Source organism: Mobula birostris, chromosome X (assembly GCF_030028105.1).
Source record: "Mobula birostris isolate sMobBir1 chromosome X, sMobBir1.hap1, whole genome shotgun sequence".
NCBI lineage: Eukaryota > Metazoa > Chordata > Chondrichthyes > Myliobatiformes > Myliobatidae > Mobula > Mobula birostris.
Window position 1 is genome coordinate 67,705,713 of NC_092402.1, and position 15,301 is coordinate 67,721,013.

General features: G+C 43.4%; 1 protein-coding gene across 1 annotated transcript in view; it reads right to left on the reverse strand.

The window, feature by feature from the left end:
- Positions 1–13,501, reverse strand: part of LOC140191925 (tensin-2-like) — a 262,781-nt gene extending 249,280 nt beyond the window's left edge. Inside the window, exon 1 of the mRNA XM_072249806.1 lies at positions 13,158–13,501. Coding sequence (XP_072105907.1) covers positions 13,158–13,256 — 99 coding nt within the window. The 5' untranslated portion in view covers positions 13,257–13,501. The remainder of the gene's footprint in view (positions 1–13,157) is intronic.
- Between the last annotated feature and the right edge of the window lie 1,800 nt (positions 13,502–15,301).

A 15,301-nucleotide genomic window follows, 5' to 3' on the forward strand; every position in this document is an offset into this window, starting at 1 on the left:
TATGTGAAAAAGTTTACTTTTTTTCCTTCTCACCCTAAATCTATGCCCCCCAGTTCTGGTCTCCCTTACCCTTTTCCCCAGAATAGGGGAGACCAAAACTAGGAGGCAGAGTTCCACCTTATATATGCCTCCAGGAGTTTTAATCTTTTCTATAAGGTCGCCCCTCATCCTCCTACATTCCAAGGAATAAAGACCTGGTCTAGCCAATCTCTCCTAAATATCTCAGGCTCTCCAGTCCTAGTAACATCCTCATAAATATTTTCTGCACTGCGCTCTTTCCACCTTTAACCACACCTTTTCTATAACAGGGTGACCAAAACTGTATATAGTACTCCAAGTGCAGCCTCGTCAACATCTTATACAATTGCAACATAACGTCCCAACTCCTGTACTCAGTGCCCTGACTGATGTAGGTCAGCAAGCTAAATGCTGTTTTTGCTTCCTTGTCAACCTGTTTTACTGCTTTTAATGAACTAAGCTCTTGGGACCAGGGATATACTGACGCATTTGTAAGGCGGGTGATTCGCAAAGATCCTCATCGTGCCGCCTAAAAGGGCAATGGAAAAAAGATTCAATCAGAACTTCCAAAAGGACAATTGGATCAACCTTCAGAAGGTGAAAGTTGTGCAGAGCAGATGAAGTGAGGCTAACTGGATCATTCAATCAAACAGAGTCATGGAGTTATAAGGACAGAAACTGGTTCTTTGACTCAACTCCTCAATACTGACTGTAACCTCTTTCTACACTCATCCCATTTGCCTGCAATAAGTCTGTATCCCTCTACTCCCTCTCTATTCAAGTACTTATCAAATTCCTTTTAAGTATTTTAATTGTACCCACCTCTACCAGTTCCTCTGGCAGCTTGTTCCATTTACCCACCTCTCTCTCTCTCTGTGAGCAACTTTCCCCTCCGATTCCCTTTCACCTTAAATCTGTGTCCTCTAGTTCTAGACTCCCCATCCAGGGAAAAATATTCTGACTATCTATGGCCCCCCTTCTGTTTGGGTATCATTCTACAATGCTGGTATTTTAAAAAATAGTTTGCTAACGATTGTTTTTATCAAACAAAAGTTTCAATGGCAAAGTACATTAGAGCTACACCTCCATTTCAGCATAAAGCAATCTGCACTGTGGTGCAGGGAAGATTCAGAAAATTGATTCCCTTCATAGTCTATGAAAAGTGATTGAAGCTTGCCTTGCACTCGCTGGAGTTTAGAGGTGAGAAGCAGCCTTGGTAATTCCTAAGGTAAGGACGTGTTCGGCACAGCTTTGTGGGCCAAAGGGCCTGTATTGTGCTGTACGTTTTCTATGTTTCTATGTTTCTAACATTGGAAGAGTTAAGACAGGACTGATTGCTGTAATAGCTTGCTAACACCAACTGGACACACACACACACACAAAGCAAGACCAAAATCTGTCCTAGACAGAATTCTGAATAGAAAAGGGGTTCACACCCACAACGAATGGGATATTTGGTCAAGATGGCACCAGTGAACCATGGTGACATTCTGCAGGCTACATACAATACTTCTAAATATAACTCTTTTGAATTACTCTCACCGCAATCTGCAGCATATAAGTTCCCTTTAATCAATGTACTTTTAAATCGATGTAATGAACTATAGATTTCATGATCTTATGAAGGGCTCGTCAGACTTAATTCTCAAGCAAGCAGGTATAGCACCTTTAAGTGGACAAAGGTATATCGCCATGGCCAGAAACAAGGAGGGAGGAAGATCTCCAGGTCAGGCTGAAACCCAAGATGAGGCCCCCTCTACCCAGCATCTTGTTAGCAAACGTGTAGTCGCTGGAGAACAAAAATGAGGAGCTGAGGGCAAGAGTGCTGTATTGGAGGGAAATGAGAGATTGTTGTGTTCTGTGTTTTACTGAGATGGAGGTTGCTCAGAGTGCACCGGATACGGTGATCAGACCTAGAGGCTTCTCGATACCCAGGATGGACTGAAAGTGGAGGTGTGTGTTTCATGATAAACTCTCTATGGTGCTCCCCTGCCCTTGAACAAGAGTATGACAAAACCACAAAAATGATCAAATGCTGACCATTCTATTTACCAAGAGAGTTCTTCTCCGTAATCCCAACTGCAGTTTACTATTGGCTGACTGTGATCAGGCATTTGAGATACTGCATGATGCCATCACCAAACAAGAAACCATCCACCCCAACACATATCATATCATAGCTGGGTATTTCAATCAGGCTTGTTTGAAGAAATCTCTGCCCAGTTACCTGTAGCACCAGAGGTCCCAACACACTAGACCACTGTTATACTAAGATAAGGAATGCTCACCGTTCCATGCACAGACTGTATTTCAGTAAATCTGATCACTTGGCTGGCCTTCTCCTACCTGCATACAGGCAGAGGCTAAAGAGCAGGGCTCCATGGATAGGACAGCAAAGAGGCAGAGGAGTGGCTGTGGGATTGCTTCAAGTTGATGGACTCATCTGGCGATCTGAATGGCTACTCCATGGTTGTCAAGGACTTTATAGAAACCGTCATGGACGAGTGTGTCCCCACAAAATCATTCAGAGTCTTCTCCAACCAGAAGCCCTGGATGAATCATGAGATCCGCAATCTGCTGAGACATTCAAGTCTAGCCACAAGAGGTCCAGGTACAATATTCCGGAAAGCCATCTCACATACAAAGTGGCAATTCCGGACTAAACTTGAATCAGTGAAGGATGCTCGACAGTTGTGACAGGGCTTGAATGCCACCACCTCCTACAAAGTGAAATCAAGCGACGTAGGTGACAACAGGACTTCGCTTCCAGAGGAGATCAATGCCTTCTATGCTTGTCAAATCATGGTGGAATCATCACAAGCTCCCACAGCTCCTGATGATCCTGTGATTTTAGTCTCTGAGGCTGACATGAGAGCATCCTTCAGGAGGGTGAACCCACGGAAAGCATCCAGCCCAGACGGGGTACCTGACCGAGTACTAAAGACCTGCGCTGATCAACTGGCTGAAATGTTTACTGAGATCTTTAACCTCTCACTTTGGCAGTCTGAGGTACCCACCTGCTTTAAGCAGGCTTCAAATACACCAGTGCCTACAAAGAATGTGATAACCTGCCTCAATGACTATCGTCCAGTAGCACTTACAACCACAATGATGAAGTGTTTTGAGAGGTTGGTGATGAAACATATCAACTCCTGCCTGAGAAGCAACTTGGATCTGCTCCAATTTGCATATGGACACAACAGGTTCTCAGCAGATGCCGTTTCATTGGCTCTTCACCCAACCCTGGAAGATTGGGACAGCAAAGGTACAAACATCAGAATGCTCTTTATCGACTACACCTTGGCATTCAGTACTGTCTGTACCTTTTTGTCACCCCAAAACATAAGAAACTAATTGAAGGGAAAACAAAAGAGCCAGGAAAGTGAGTCTAACTTTGTCTTGACTTTTTAATCGAGACACACACATATCACGTGGTGACATCATGACATATGTAATTCACATATTTTTACATATAACCCGTAATGAGATTTAATCGAACAGAATGCTTAATCAAAACAATATACAGTATTTAAAATATTACTCAAATATTACTGAAATATTAAATACACAACACTTCTCCCTGCTTAGCTATGAACTCCAACTCTATAGAGAATCCATCTCAACAGTATACACAGTATACTATAATACACAACTGTTATATAGACATCCACAACATAGTAAATTTTAAATTGCCCCATTCAGGCCTAAAGATTTAATTGCTGTGGAGGGTTTCTTATTTTTGTGGGATAACTTCTTGACAATGGAGGTCACTCTGCTTGGCAGGTGCGAGTTGTGGCTGTAAAAATAATCTCAGGTTCTTGGGACCTCCTCCATGGTGGTTGTAGGAGTTGACTGCAGTAAGTGGTTCTGACAGCTCTGGACACTTTTCTTCTCCCTCCTTTCTCTTCTTCTAGTTCGTGCATCTTGATCTTGGGAAGGTGCATTTAGTTCACTTGAGTCTCTTATTAATCCTTCTATTGCTCTCTTCACAGTCTGATCTCTCCTCTTGTTTTCCTCATCTGACAAATCCTCTGTTTTCATATCTCCATTGACTCCTTTCTGTTTGGCCTTCCACTCCTCCAGCTGGGCTTTGGTCTTTGCATCTACTTTTACCAGCAGCTTTTTATCTCCCACTCAAAGTTCATGCAATAACCTTAATGCACGCAGAGGAGATTCTGGTTCTTTATACTCACAAAAGCTGAATGCTTGCAACTTTCCTGAAACTCCCTGAACTCTCTTCCAGCTTAAAACTAAACCACATTTCGCTGGTAACTGCCTGGTTAACATATCAGGTGCATTCTCAGATATGTTGACTACAATATCTGTTGTCGTCAGGCCACTGCTTTCATCACTTTCCCGATTCCTCTGAGCAGCCTGGTCCTTCCTTGGTCCAATATGCTTTCCAACCAGAGCCAAAGAGGTTGGCACCGACACCTGTTTGCCCTCTGTTGGTGAACAGTTCATGGTGTTTGGTATGGAGACAGTCATGGCATCATCCAGTACCTTTCTTAATTTGCTTTCAGTTGGCTTTATTGCAGGGGATGGGGCATGCAACTGGTGGATGGGTCTCCCATCAAGTTGTAGTTCTCTCAGTCAATCACATCCCCACAATGTTGGTCCTCTTGTTTTTACCACATACAAGCCTAATGTGGCTTGTTGGTTGTTGTATTTCACTGTTACAAATGTCATTCTCACAGGAGTTATCTTTTTTCCAGTACAAGTTCTTAGTTGGATATCTGTATGCTTCAGTTTAGTACCTTTGAAATGCTGATCAAACTCATTTTGTGGAATGACTGAAACAGTGTCCAATTCCATTTTAATTAACTTGCCATTCATATTTGGTGTACACAAGATATTAAGAGGAATAGATAGAGTGGATAGCCAGTGCCTCTTCCCCAGGGCACCACTGCTCAATACAAGAGGACATGGCTTTAAGGTAAGGGGTGGGAAGTTCAAGGGGGATATTAGAGGAAGGTTTTTTACTCAGAGAGCGGTTGGTGCGTGGAATGCACTGCCTGAGTCAGTGGTGGAGGCAGATACACTAGTGAAGTTTAAGAGACTACTAGACAGGTATATGGAGGAATCTAAGGTGGGGGCTTATATGGGAGGCAGGGTTTGAGGGTCGGCACAACAATGTGGGCCGAAGGGCCTGTACTGTGCTGTACTATTCTATATTCCACATTGTTTGTCTCTTATTAGTTTTCACATTGTTAATCTCAGTCCTGTGTCACTCTCATCATTATCAGATTTTTCACCAACTGCTCTTTTTGAATCTGCAACTTGACTTTTTATCTTTTTTGCTTCCCTGTGAGGACCATTTATTTTTGTCTGTCCAACATGCTCTTCACTTGTGCCCTACTTTGCTGCATTTTCTGCAAATTTCACCTTTAAATCTGCATTTTTGTTTGGTGTATGTGACTCCCCCCCCCCACCACCACAATGGTAACACAATTTGTTCGTTCAGGCAAGTCTCCAACTAGATGCTGCAATTTTGTTCACACTCACTTTCCCTCCTGACTATATTCAATTGCATCTCTGTCTGCTGTTTCCATTGATAGAATTTCAATGTTTTTATAAATGTAAGTTGTGCTTCAGTTAGGAGCCATTTTTGAATGTTTTCTTGTAAGATTCCACAAACTAAATGACCTCTCAGTGCACCATAAAGCCCATCACTGAACTGACAATGCTCAGACCACTTCTTCAATTCAGCCACATATGCTGAAGTGGACTCCCCTGCCTCTTGATTCCGCTTGTGAAACCTAAAGTGTTCTGCAATCAACAATGGTTTCAGTTCTAAATGTTGCTGCTTTAATTTCACAATGTCAGCAAAACACATTTCAGCTGGTTTGGTTGGAGCAGTTAAACTTCAAAACAAACTGTATGTTTTTAAACCAAGGGTTCCCAACCTTTTTTTTTGCCATAGACCATTACCATTAACCAAGGGGTCCGTGGACCCAAGGTGGGAATCTCTGCTTTAAACCCAATGCATTCAGCAAAACTGGTACTTGTTTCTCATTGGCTATTACATTTGCTTTAAAATACTGCTGACTTTGCTCAGTATACATGAGCCAGTTATCCTTTGAGCAATTGAACGTGTCTATCTTTCCAATATAGCCAGCCAATTCTACCTTTTTTTTGTTTATGATTATTATCACCCAGTACTCACTGTTTTGGGTGGTGGGGTGGAACTATGTCTCTACCAAAAGAGGTGCAAGATGCTTCTTCCCTCTGCTAGCCTGCAGGTCACCCTTGGGCAAGGTGTAGCACCTGCTTAGCCCGCCAATCAGGGTTATGTGAAGCCATATGAGCAGGTGGTGGATGGTTTTAAGAGCAGCTGGTGCATGTCACAAGTCCTGGTTATGCAGCCACTGACACCAGGTGGACAATCTCTGTAGAGTATTGAAAATGGCTGGGGTCACCCATCTTGTAAAGACACAGCCCAGAAGAAGGCAATGGCAAACCACTTCTGCAGAAAAATTGCCAAGAACAATCACGGTCATGGAAAACCATGATCGCCCATGTTGTACGATACGGCACATAGCGAATGAACGAACTCGCTGTTTATGAGCCCGTGAATTCTTCCGTTATCTGCCTTGGTTTTAACTTGACTGTCTCCGTCCCTTCCCAAAAAAGCACGTGCTGCGCTGTTCTTTTTTTACTCGAACATCTTGCTGCACTTCAGCAGGTAGGTAGCCATCTCATTTAAATTTCATTTAAAACTTCCTCGTCACCACTGTTATGTTTTGTAACTCCAAAACATAAAAACCAATTGAAGGGAAAACAAGAGGGCCAGGAATGTGAATCTAACTTTGTCTTGACTTTTTAAGCAAGGCACACAAGTATCACATGGTGACATCATGATGTATGCAATTCACATATTTTTACATATCACCTGTAATTAATTATTTAAACAAACAAGAATGCTTAATTAAACAATATATATTACTCAAATATTACTGAAATATTAAATACAAAACACTATCATCTCCGTAAAACTAATCAATGAGCTTCAAGACCTTGGCCTTAACACCTGCTTGTACAACTGGATCCTCAATTTCCTCACTTGCAGACCCCAGTCAGTTCAGATTGGCAAAAGCATCTCCTCCACGATTTCCATCAGCACAGGTGCACCACAAGGCTGTGTGCTTAGCCCTCTGCTCTACTCGCTTTACATTTATGTCTGCGTGGCTAAGTACAGCTCCAGTGCCATACTTAAGTTTGCTGACAACACCACTGTCATTGGCTGAATTAAAGCTGGTGATGAATCAGCATAGAGGAGGGAGATTGAAAATCTGTCTGAGTGGTGCCATAACAACAACCTCTTACTCAATGTCAGCAGGACCAATGAGCTGATTATTGACTTCAGGAGGAGGAAAATGGAGGTCCTTGAGCTCGTCCGCATCGGGGGATCAGAGGTGGAGAGGGTTAGCAACTTTAAATTCCTCTGCGGTGTTATTATTTTGGAGAACCGGTCCTGGGCCCAGCACGTAAGTGCAATTACGAAGAAAGCACAACATCACCTCTACTTCCTTAGGAGGTTGCAAAGATTCGGCATGACATCTAACACTTTGATAAACCTCTACCGATGTGTGGTGGAGAGTATATTGACTGGCTGCATCACAGCATGGTATGGAAACACTAATGCCCTTGAACAGAAAATCACGCAAAAAGCAGTGGATATGGTCCAGTCCATCATGGATAATGCCCTCCCCATTACTGAGCACATCTACATGAAACGCTGTCACAGGAAAGCAGCATCCATTATCAGGGACCCCCACCATCCAGGCCATGCTCTCTTCTCACTGCCATCAGGAAGATGGTATCAGAACCACAGGACTCACATCACCAGGTTCGGAAACAGTTATTACCCCTCAACCAACAGGCTCTTGAACCAGAGGAGATAACTTCACTCAACTTCATTTGGCCCATCATTGAAATGTTCCCACATCCTATGGACTCACTTTCCAAGGACTCCTCATCTCATGCTCTCAATATTTATTGCTTATTTATTTATTATTAAGGAACCGGCATAAGCACCGGCCTGATGGGCCACAAAGGCATGGGACAGACTTTAACTTTTAAAAATGTATTATTATTATTATTAATATTTCTTCTTTTTTTCTTCCTTTTTGTGTTTGCACAGTTTGTTATATTTTGCACACTGGCTGTCTGCCCTGTTGGTGCGGTCTTTCATTGATTCTGTTATGGTTATTGGATTTATTGAGTTTGCCCACTAGAAAATGAATCTCAGGGTTGTATATGGTGACATGTATGTACTTTGATAATAAATTTACTTCGAACTTTGAATTTACCACCTGGACATATGTTCCGATTTAAATGATTACACCGAAAAGGAAATGATTGTGTGGGCTCCAAAGAGCTGGCAAACTATTCTTTTACCTGCCATAATTAAAATAGCAGCAACACTAGTCAAAATAACAGTCCTTCTGGTAAAGGTGTTGCCACAGTGCTCTTAGGGAGGGAGTTTCAGGACTTGAACCCAGAGACGTAGAAGGAGTGGTGATAAGTCAAGAGAGTGAGAGACTTGAAGGGTGGGGCATCTGACATTGATGCTCCCATGCACCTCTACCATGTTGGTAGAGGTCACAAAGTTTTCGAGATGCTGTGAGTACAGCCTTGCAGGTACCAGACCTGTAACAAACTATAGATGCATGACCCCAAAGGCAGTAATAAATTTAAACAGCCAATTGTGCACAGATTTGGTAAAGCTTTGGGAGCCTGTGTTGATTTGCTGTGAATGGTACTGAATAACTCAGTATGTTTGCACAGTGCACACAGTACTTGAAGTCACAAAACGCCGTCTGTGTGCATTTCTGCCCAATGCTTTATCATCAGGTTCCGCTCAACCATAAAAGGAAAAGGTGGATTATAACATGTTGTACACCAATACTGGTTATTAACTCTTGCTGTATGACACAGACCACACTCTCAAACTCATGCTGTTTCCCAGACTGTATCCGTATTCCCATGACTGGATGAGGTTGGACAGAAGTCATACAAACCACCCCCCCCCCACCCCAGACTGTCGTTTGGAAGTCTCACATTTTCAGGGGCAGTCCAGTCATTCTACAATTCTACAGAGTGCAGGAAAGTGCAGGAGATTGGGGAAAGATCTTCTGTAGTTTGCAGAATTCCCATCAGCATAGTTGGAACAAAACTTGAATCAGGTCAACACAAAGAATCAATACTAATGATTAGCATGGCTAGTGACAACCGTTTCAAATAAACTCTGCCCTTGTAAAAGTGTGAAATCAGCTTGGGGTATTCACAGCAATAAACACACAATATATCTAGAACATAGAACAGAATAGCACAGGAACAGGCTCTTCAGCTCATTATGTTGTGCTGAACCAAAAAAACCCAGAAAAACAAATCCCTCCTACTTACACCATGTCCATATCCCTCCATCTTTCTCAAATTTATGTGCCTATCTCAACATCTCTTAAAAGCCTCTAATGTATTTGCCTCTACCACCACTCCAGGCAGCGCATCCAGGCATCCAGCACTCTGAGTAAAAAAACTTACCCCTCACATTCCCTTTGAACCTACCCCCTCTCACTTTCAATGCACACCCTCTGGTATTTGACCTTTCTACCCTGGGAAAAAGATACTCCTGCCTACTCTATCTGTGCCTCTCATAAAGTTATAAACCTCTATCAGATCTCCCCTTGGCCTCCACCGCTCTGTTGCAAGTAAAATGACTGCCTGCACTCTACGGTAATGGCTCTCAAGCTTTCTGAATGAAAGGCCCACTTGTTCACACTCGTTAAAATATGCACACATCCCCTCCCCACCCCCATAAATGCCTGATAACATCATGAGCCTTTCCTATTAAGAAGCTGGGGCTGTCCCAGGGATTCTCAGGGACCTAAGAACACACAGAGGTACATTTTCACTTGTTGTGAACTTTCGAACTAAATTACCTCAATAATATTAACCCCATGGACCACTTGTGATTTTTGGCTGCTGCCAGGTTGGGAACTGCTGCTTTATAGCAATGTTTTATGCACTTTTCAGCAAAATTGTTCATTACAACAGATGAATATACTTACCATAAAAACTGGCTGTATAAACCTGTCACAGTGTAATGAAACCCTCCTGCCAGAAGGGGAGCTGCAGTGCCACTGGTGGAAAAAGAGTGTCATTGTGATGTGATAAATTTAAATGGAGTGTCCCCATCATAATTGAGAACAAGGAGGTTTAGAATGTAAATAGAAAAGAAAAATGGTTGAACTTAAGACAGATTGAATTACATCTGTGCCCTGGTCCACCTGGACTTCTACACTTGACTCTCTGCCAGGAGAGATACACTGGAATACAGGATGTCTATCTCAACTACAGGCATTACATCACCAAAGTTTATTAAAAAAAAAGACTTTTTAAAAAGAAGGAAACCAGTCATTTCCTTCTGGCATCTGTAGGGGTTACATAAAGAAAAAGGAAAAACCTGGAACAGACTTGCATGCAGCAATGCAAGTATTTAATTTAATTTAAGCAACACACATCAAAGTTGCTGGTGAACACAGCAGGCCAGGCAGCATCTCTAGGAAGAGGTACAGTCAACGTTTCAGGCCAAGACCCTTCGTCAGGACTAACTGAAGGAAGAGTTAGTAAGAGAGTTATTTATTTTATTTACAGATGCAGCATCACTGAGCTATGCTGCCCAGCAACCCACCGATTTAACCCTAGCCTAATCACAGGACAATTTATAATGATCAATTAACCGGTGCGTCTTTGGACTGTGGGGGAAAATGGAACACCCGGAGGAAACTCACATGGTCACGGGAAGAATGTACAAATTTGCTTACAGAGGATGTCAGAATTGAACACCGAACTCCGATGCTCCAACACTAACCACACACTACCATGGCGTCCAGATGATGAGATAATTTGGTTTTAATGATACTGACTAAGGCATGCTGGGGCAAACCCTCAACAAGTCACACAGCACTTGTGCGTGGGTGGGGGAAACGACAGGGTTAACACTTCTGATTGATGAATTTCCACCAGAATTTGTGTCTTTCACCACTTCTGAGGAAAAGTCAACAGCCTGAAACATTAGCCTTGTCTTTCTCTCTGCACAGATGCTACTCGACCTGCAGAGGATTTACAGCACTTTTGGGTATTCACATTTCCAGCAGAATTTTATCTCTAATCTGCAAAAGGGTAAAAATTACCTGACGCTGGACTACAGAATGTACCAACTTGCAGCAATTACACCTTGTGGCATAAGTACAGACGTGCACATATAGACACTCGCAACATTAATCTCTTCGTGTTTGCCTTTCAGACTAAGTGGCTGGCCAGTGACATCATTGGGGACAGTAGTGTGCCAAAGATCCTAGGAGGCAGGGCTGGCAGGGATATTATCCCCAAGACCTGAAGCAACTGCATCAAAGAGGCAAAGTAGGAGCCAGGTGCAAAAATTTAGGCTGACTGAGGGGATGTCACACTTCTCAAGGTGCTATTCTCTGAGGAAAAGTCATCAGCCTGAAACATTAGCTTTTAGAACATTAGACTTTTCCTCAAATTCTCTGGATTCTTTCAAAAAAGAGTTAGATAGAACTCTTAAAGATAGCAGAGTCGAGGGATATGGGGAGAAGGCAGGAACTGGATACTGATTGTGGATGATCAGCCATGATCACAGTGAATGGCAGTGCTGGCTAGAAGGGCCGAATGGCCTACTCCTGCACCTATTGTCTATTATCTATTATTCCCTTGAAATGTTAACTCTGTTTCTCTCTCCACAAATGCCACCTGGCCTAAAGTATCTCCAGCATCCGTTTTTATTCCACATTAAATCGTCTGTCCTTTCCTGTGGCGCTAAAACAAAAAAAAATGAACTCCACTGTTTTGAAAAAGGGCCAGTTCTCTGCGGAATCCTGATCAATATTCATTCGTCAATCAACGTCACTGAAGAGAATGATCCCATTGCTGCATGTAGGATTTTGTATTGAAAATTGGCTACCTTGTTTTCCATATGGCATCAGTTTACTACGCTTCCAAAAGGACTTCACTTATAGTGAGAGGGTTGGAACATCCTGGCAGAGCTATGTAAAAAAATCTCCCAAACGGCTCTGAGGTAAAACGGCGCCGCGACATTGATTGCGCGGGTTGGAATCTTCCCAGGTAAAGGTCGCGACCCCTCTGCAACCACATCAGGGCCCATCCTCCAGTGTTTCCTGGACGATGGACCGATTGCGCATTGTATGAGTAGGCAGGACAATTTCCATGCATCAGAAGTTCGCGGCCTCTTCCTTGACATCGGAGGCAGCGCATTCCAGGAAGATTTGAGGAGCTCAGTAACCGCAAATGGAAAAGCTTCTTTGCATTTAATCAGACCTCAGTGTGCGAATGACACACATAGACGTTGTTGCTTTTATTCTCCTTCTGTTGGACAGACATCAAGAGAGCAGCGAGTATTTTTCGGTGCAATTGTTCCTTGGGTTGATATTATAGAACTCAGAGCGCTTTCCGCCTCTGTCATTCTATTCCACTGCCAAGCAAGAACTGTCCCAAGTCCACCATTCTGCTGGCTCTTTACAAACGGGCGCCTCCCCTTGCTTGCCCATCCGCAAACCAAAACACAAAGTTTTGCCAAGCACTGAACACAATGACACTGGACGTCCGCCGTCACTTGCATGTGACAATGATTGCAACACACCCGGCTTCATCCAAATAAACGGCAGGACATTCTTGATTTGTTTAACCAGGGCAATGCCCTTTTAAAAACTGTCCCAGACTACTCTCAAACAGGTTTTTAATTCTTTTCCTGTTACTTTCTGTTCCACTGTACATTTTCTTTAAATCATGCATTGCGAATTCTCGAAAATAAAACATTAACAACTCATGTTTTTCAGAAAACAATATTTCAGTTACTTGAACTTTGGCCACGTATTTTTCGTATTGAGTAAGAGCAGGGGGGAAAATGAGCATTCTCAGTAGAACTGAAACAAATCAAGTCTGATAAAGTCAACAGGATTTTTTAAAAAAGCTCACTGTTGTGTCCAGCACGCTTACAATGGCAATGTCACACGATATACAGAGTACACAGCAGCTCACAAACTTTCAATGCGCGCGCGCATGCACACACACGGCCAGAGGATGGTCTGAACTACCTTTGTGAGCCTCATTTTCTCTTCTTTCTTCTTTGTAGGTTCATCTGGGGTTCCGCAAAGCTCCGTCCCGCAGCAATCGAGGCTTATAGAACAGCCCATGCAGCTATCCTGCGGGCTCCCGGGGAGAGTTGGCTTTTCCGCCCCCTCGCAGTCGAAGAGACCGAGCCCAGTTGACTTCAGTATAAGCACCGCCTCCGCGTTGAACACCACCGCAGCAGAAGCGGGCTTGGCAGATGTGGCTGGGGGGAAAGAGAGAGGGAAGGGAGAGGTGGGTCAATGCAGATATTGCTGTTCCCTGTCTCACAAACAGGTGTCAACAGTGTGTACTCAGGGAGCCGGTCTCATCCAGGATTCGAGCACTGGCTATAAAACTTCATCGGGGCTGCACTTCATATTTCATAACACGCCTATCAGTCAAATTGGGCTTTCAAGGAACGAAAGATGACGGCATGCTGCGAGTATTTAAACTCAATAGCATTTTTTTCTCTCCTCTCTTGGAGCACACTGTAACCTGCAAACAATTATTTAAACTGGGAAAAAAAGACAGCTCCAATTGGTCCACACAGCAGTGTCTCTCGCCACAAATGTTTAACAGGGAGACCTGCGAAATCCATCATAACTGAACAAATATTGGTCACGCTGTGCCAGCATGTGTATTACTATACTTCGAATAGCTGTGCCCAGTGGCCCAGTACTACTACCAGCTGTGGCTCTGTGGGTAGTCAACAATCTCAGCAAGGCCAAGGAGATGATTATTGACTTCAGGAGGAGGAAACCAGAGTCCATGAGCCGTCCTCATCAGAAGATCAGAGGTAGAGAGGGTCAGCAACTTTAAATTCCTCAGTGTTGTCATTTCGGAGTATTTGTCTTAGGTGCAGCATGTCATTATAAAGAAAGCACGGCCGTGTCTCTATTTTCTTAGAAGTTTGAAAATATTCGGCATGTCATCTAAAACTTTGTCAAATTACTATAGATGTGTGATGGGGAGTATATTGACTGGTCGCATCACAGCCTAGTATGGAAGCACCAAGGCCTTTGAATAGAAAAGCCTACAAAATGTAGTGGACACGGCTCAGTCCATTATGGGTAAAGCCCTCCCCACCATTGAGCACAGAACTCTGTCACAGGAAAACAGCACCTATCATCAACGACCCCACCATCCAAGTCTCTGCTGCCATCAGGCAGAAAGTACATTGGTTGTTGTCTGTCCTATTGGGTGTGGTCTTTCATTCATTCTATTGTGTTTCATGTATTTGCCATGTATGCCCATAAGAAAATGAATCTCAAGTTGCATATACTGTGCAAAAAATTTTAGGCACATATAATTTTATGCATTGCTGCCACAATACAGTAGTCACTGTACTGCTGCCACACAAAAAAATACTTTTTTTCTCATGACATTTGTGAATGATGATAAACCTGATTCTGATATGGGCCTGTATTGTGGACTGAGAGTGGGAGGAGGGCAGAGAGAGGGGAATCGTGGTTGGGAAAAGGGGAAGGGGGAAGGGAGTGGGAATCACCAGAGAAACATTCTGTAATGATCAATAAACCATTTGTTTGGAATCAAATGACCTTGCCTGGTTTCTCAGGGCTGGGTGGGTCTGCACCCACACCAACCCCTGGCACGGCACACCTTCTCTGCCACCTGTCCCACACCCCTCCCGCGGCACTCCACCCTCGCCATTCCCAACATCCTTTGCTCCCGCCAGATTTACAAACTCACTTTCCGCTCCATGTTTTATATATACCTAAGACTTTTGCACAGTACTGTATGTACTTTGATAATAAATTTATTTTTAACTTTGAACCTTAACTGTTCCTGAAACTGGTGGTGAGGGACATAAGGCTCCTGTAGCCCAAGAGGAGTAGTGTGAGCTGCCTTAATGACTATCATCCAGCAGCACTCACATCTAAGGTGATGAAATGCTTTGAGAGGTTGGTCATGGCTAGAATCAACTGCCTCAGCAAGGATCTGAACCCACTGTAATTTGCCTATCACCACAATAGGTCTACGGTAAACACAATCTCAATGGCTCTTCACGTGGCCTTAAATCATCTGGACAATACAGACACCTATGTCAGGATGCTGTTCGTTGACTATAGCTCAGCATTTAACACCATCATTCCCACAATCCTGATTG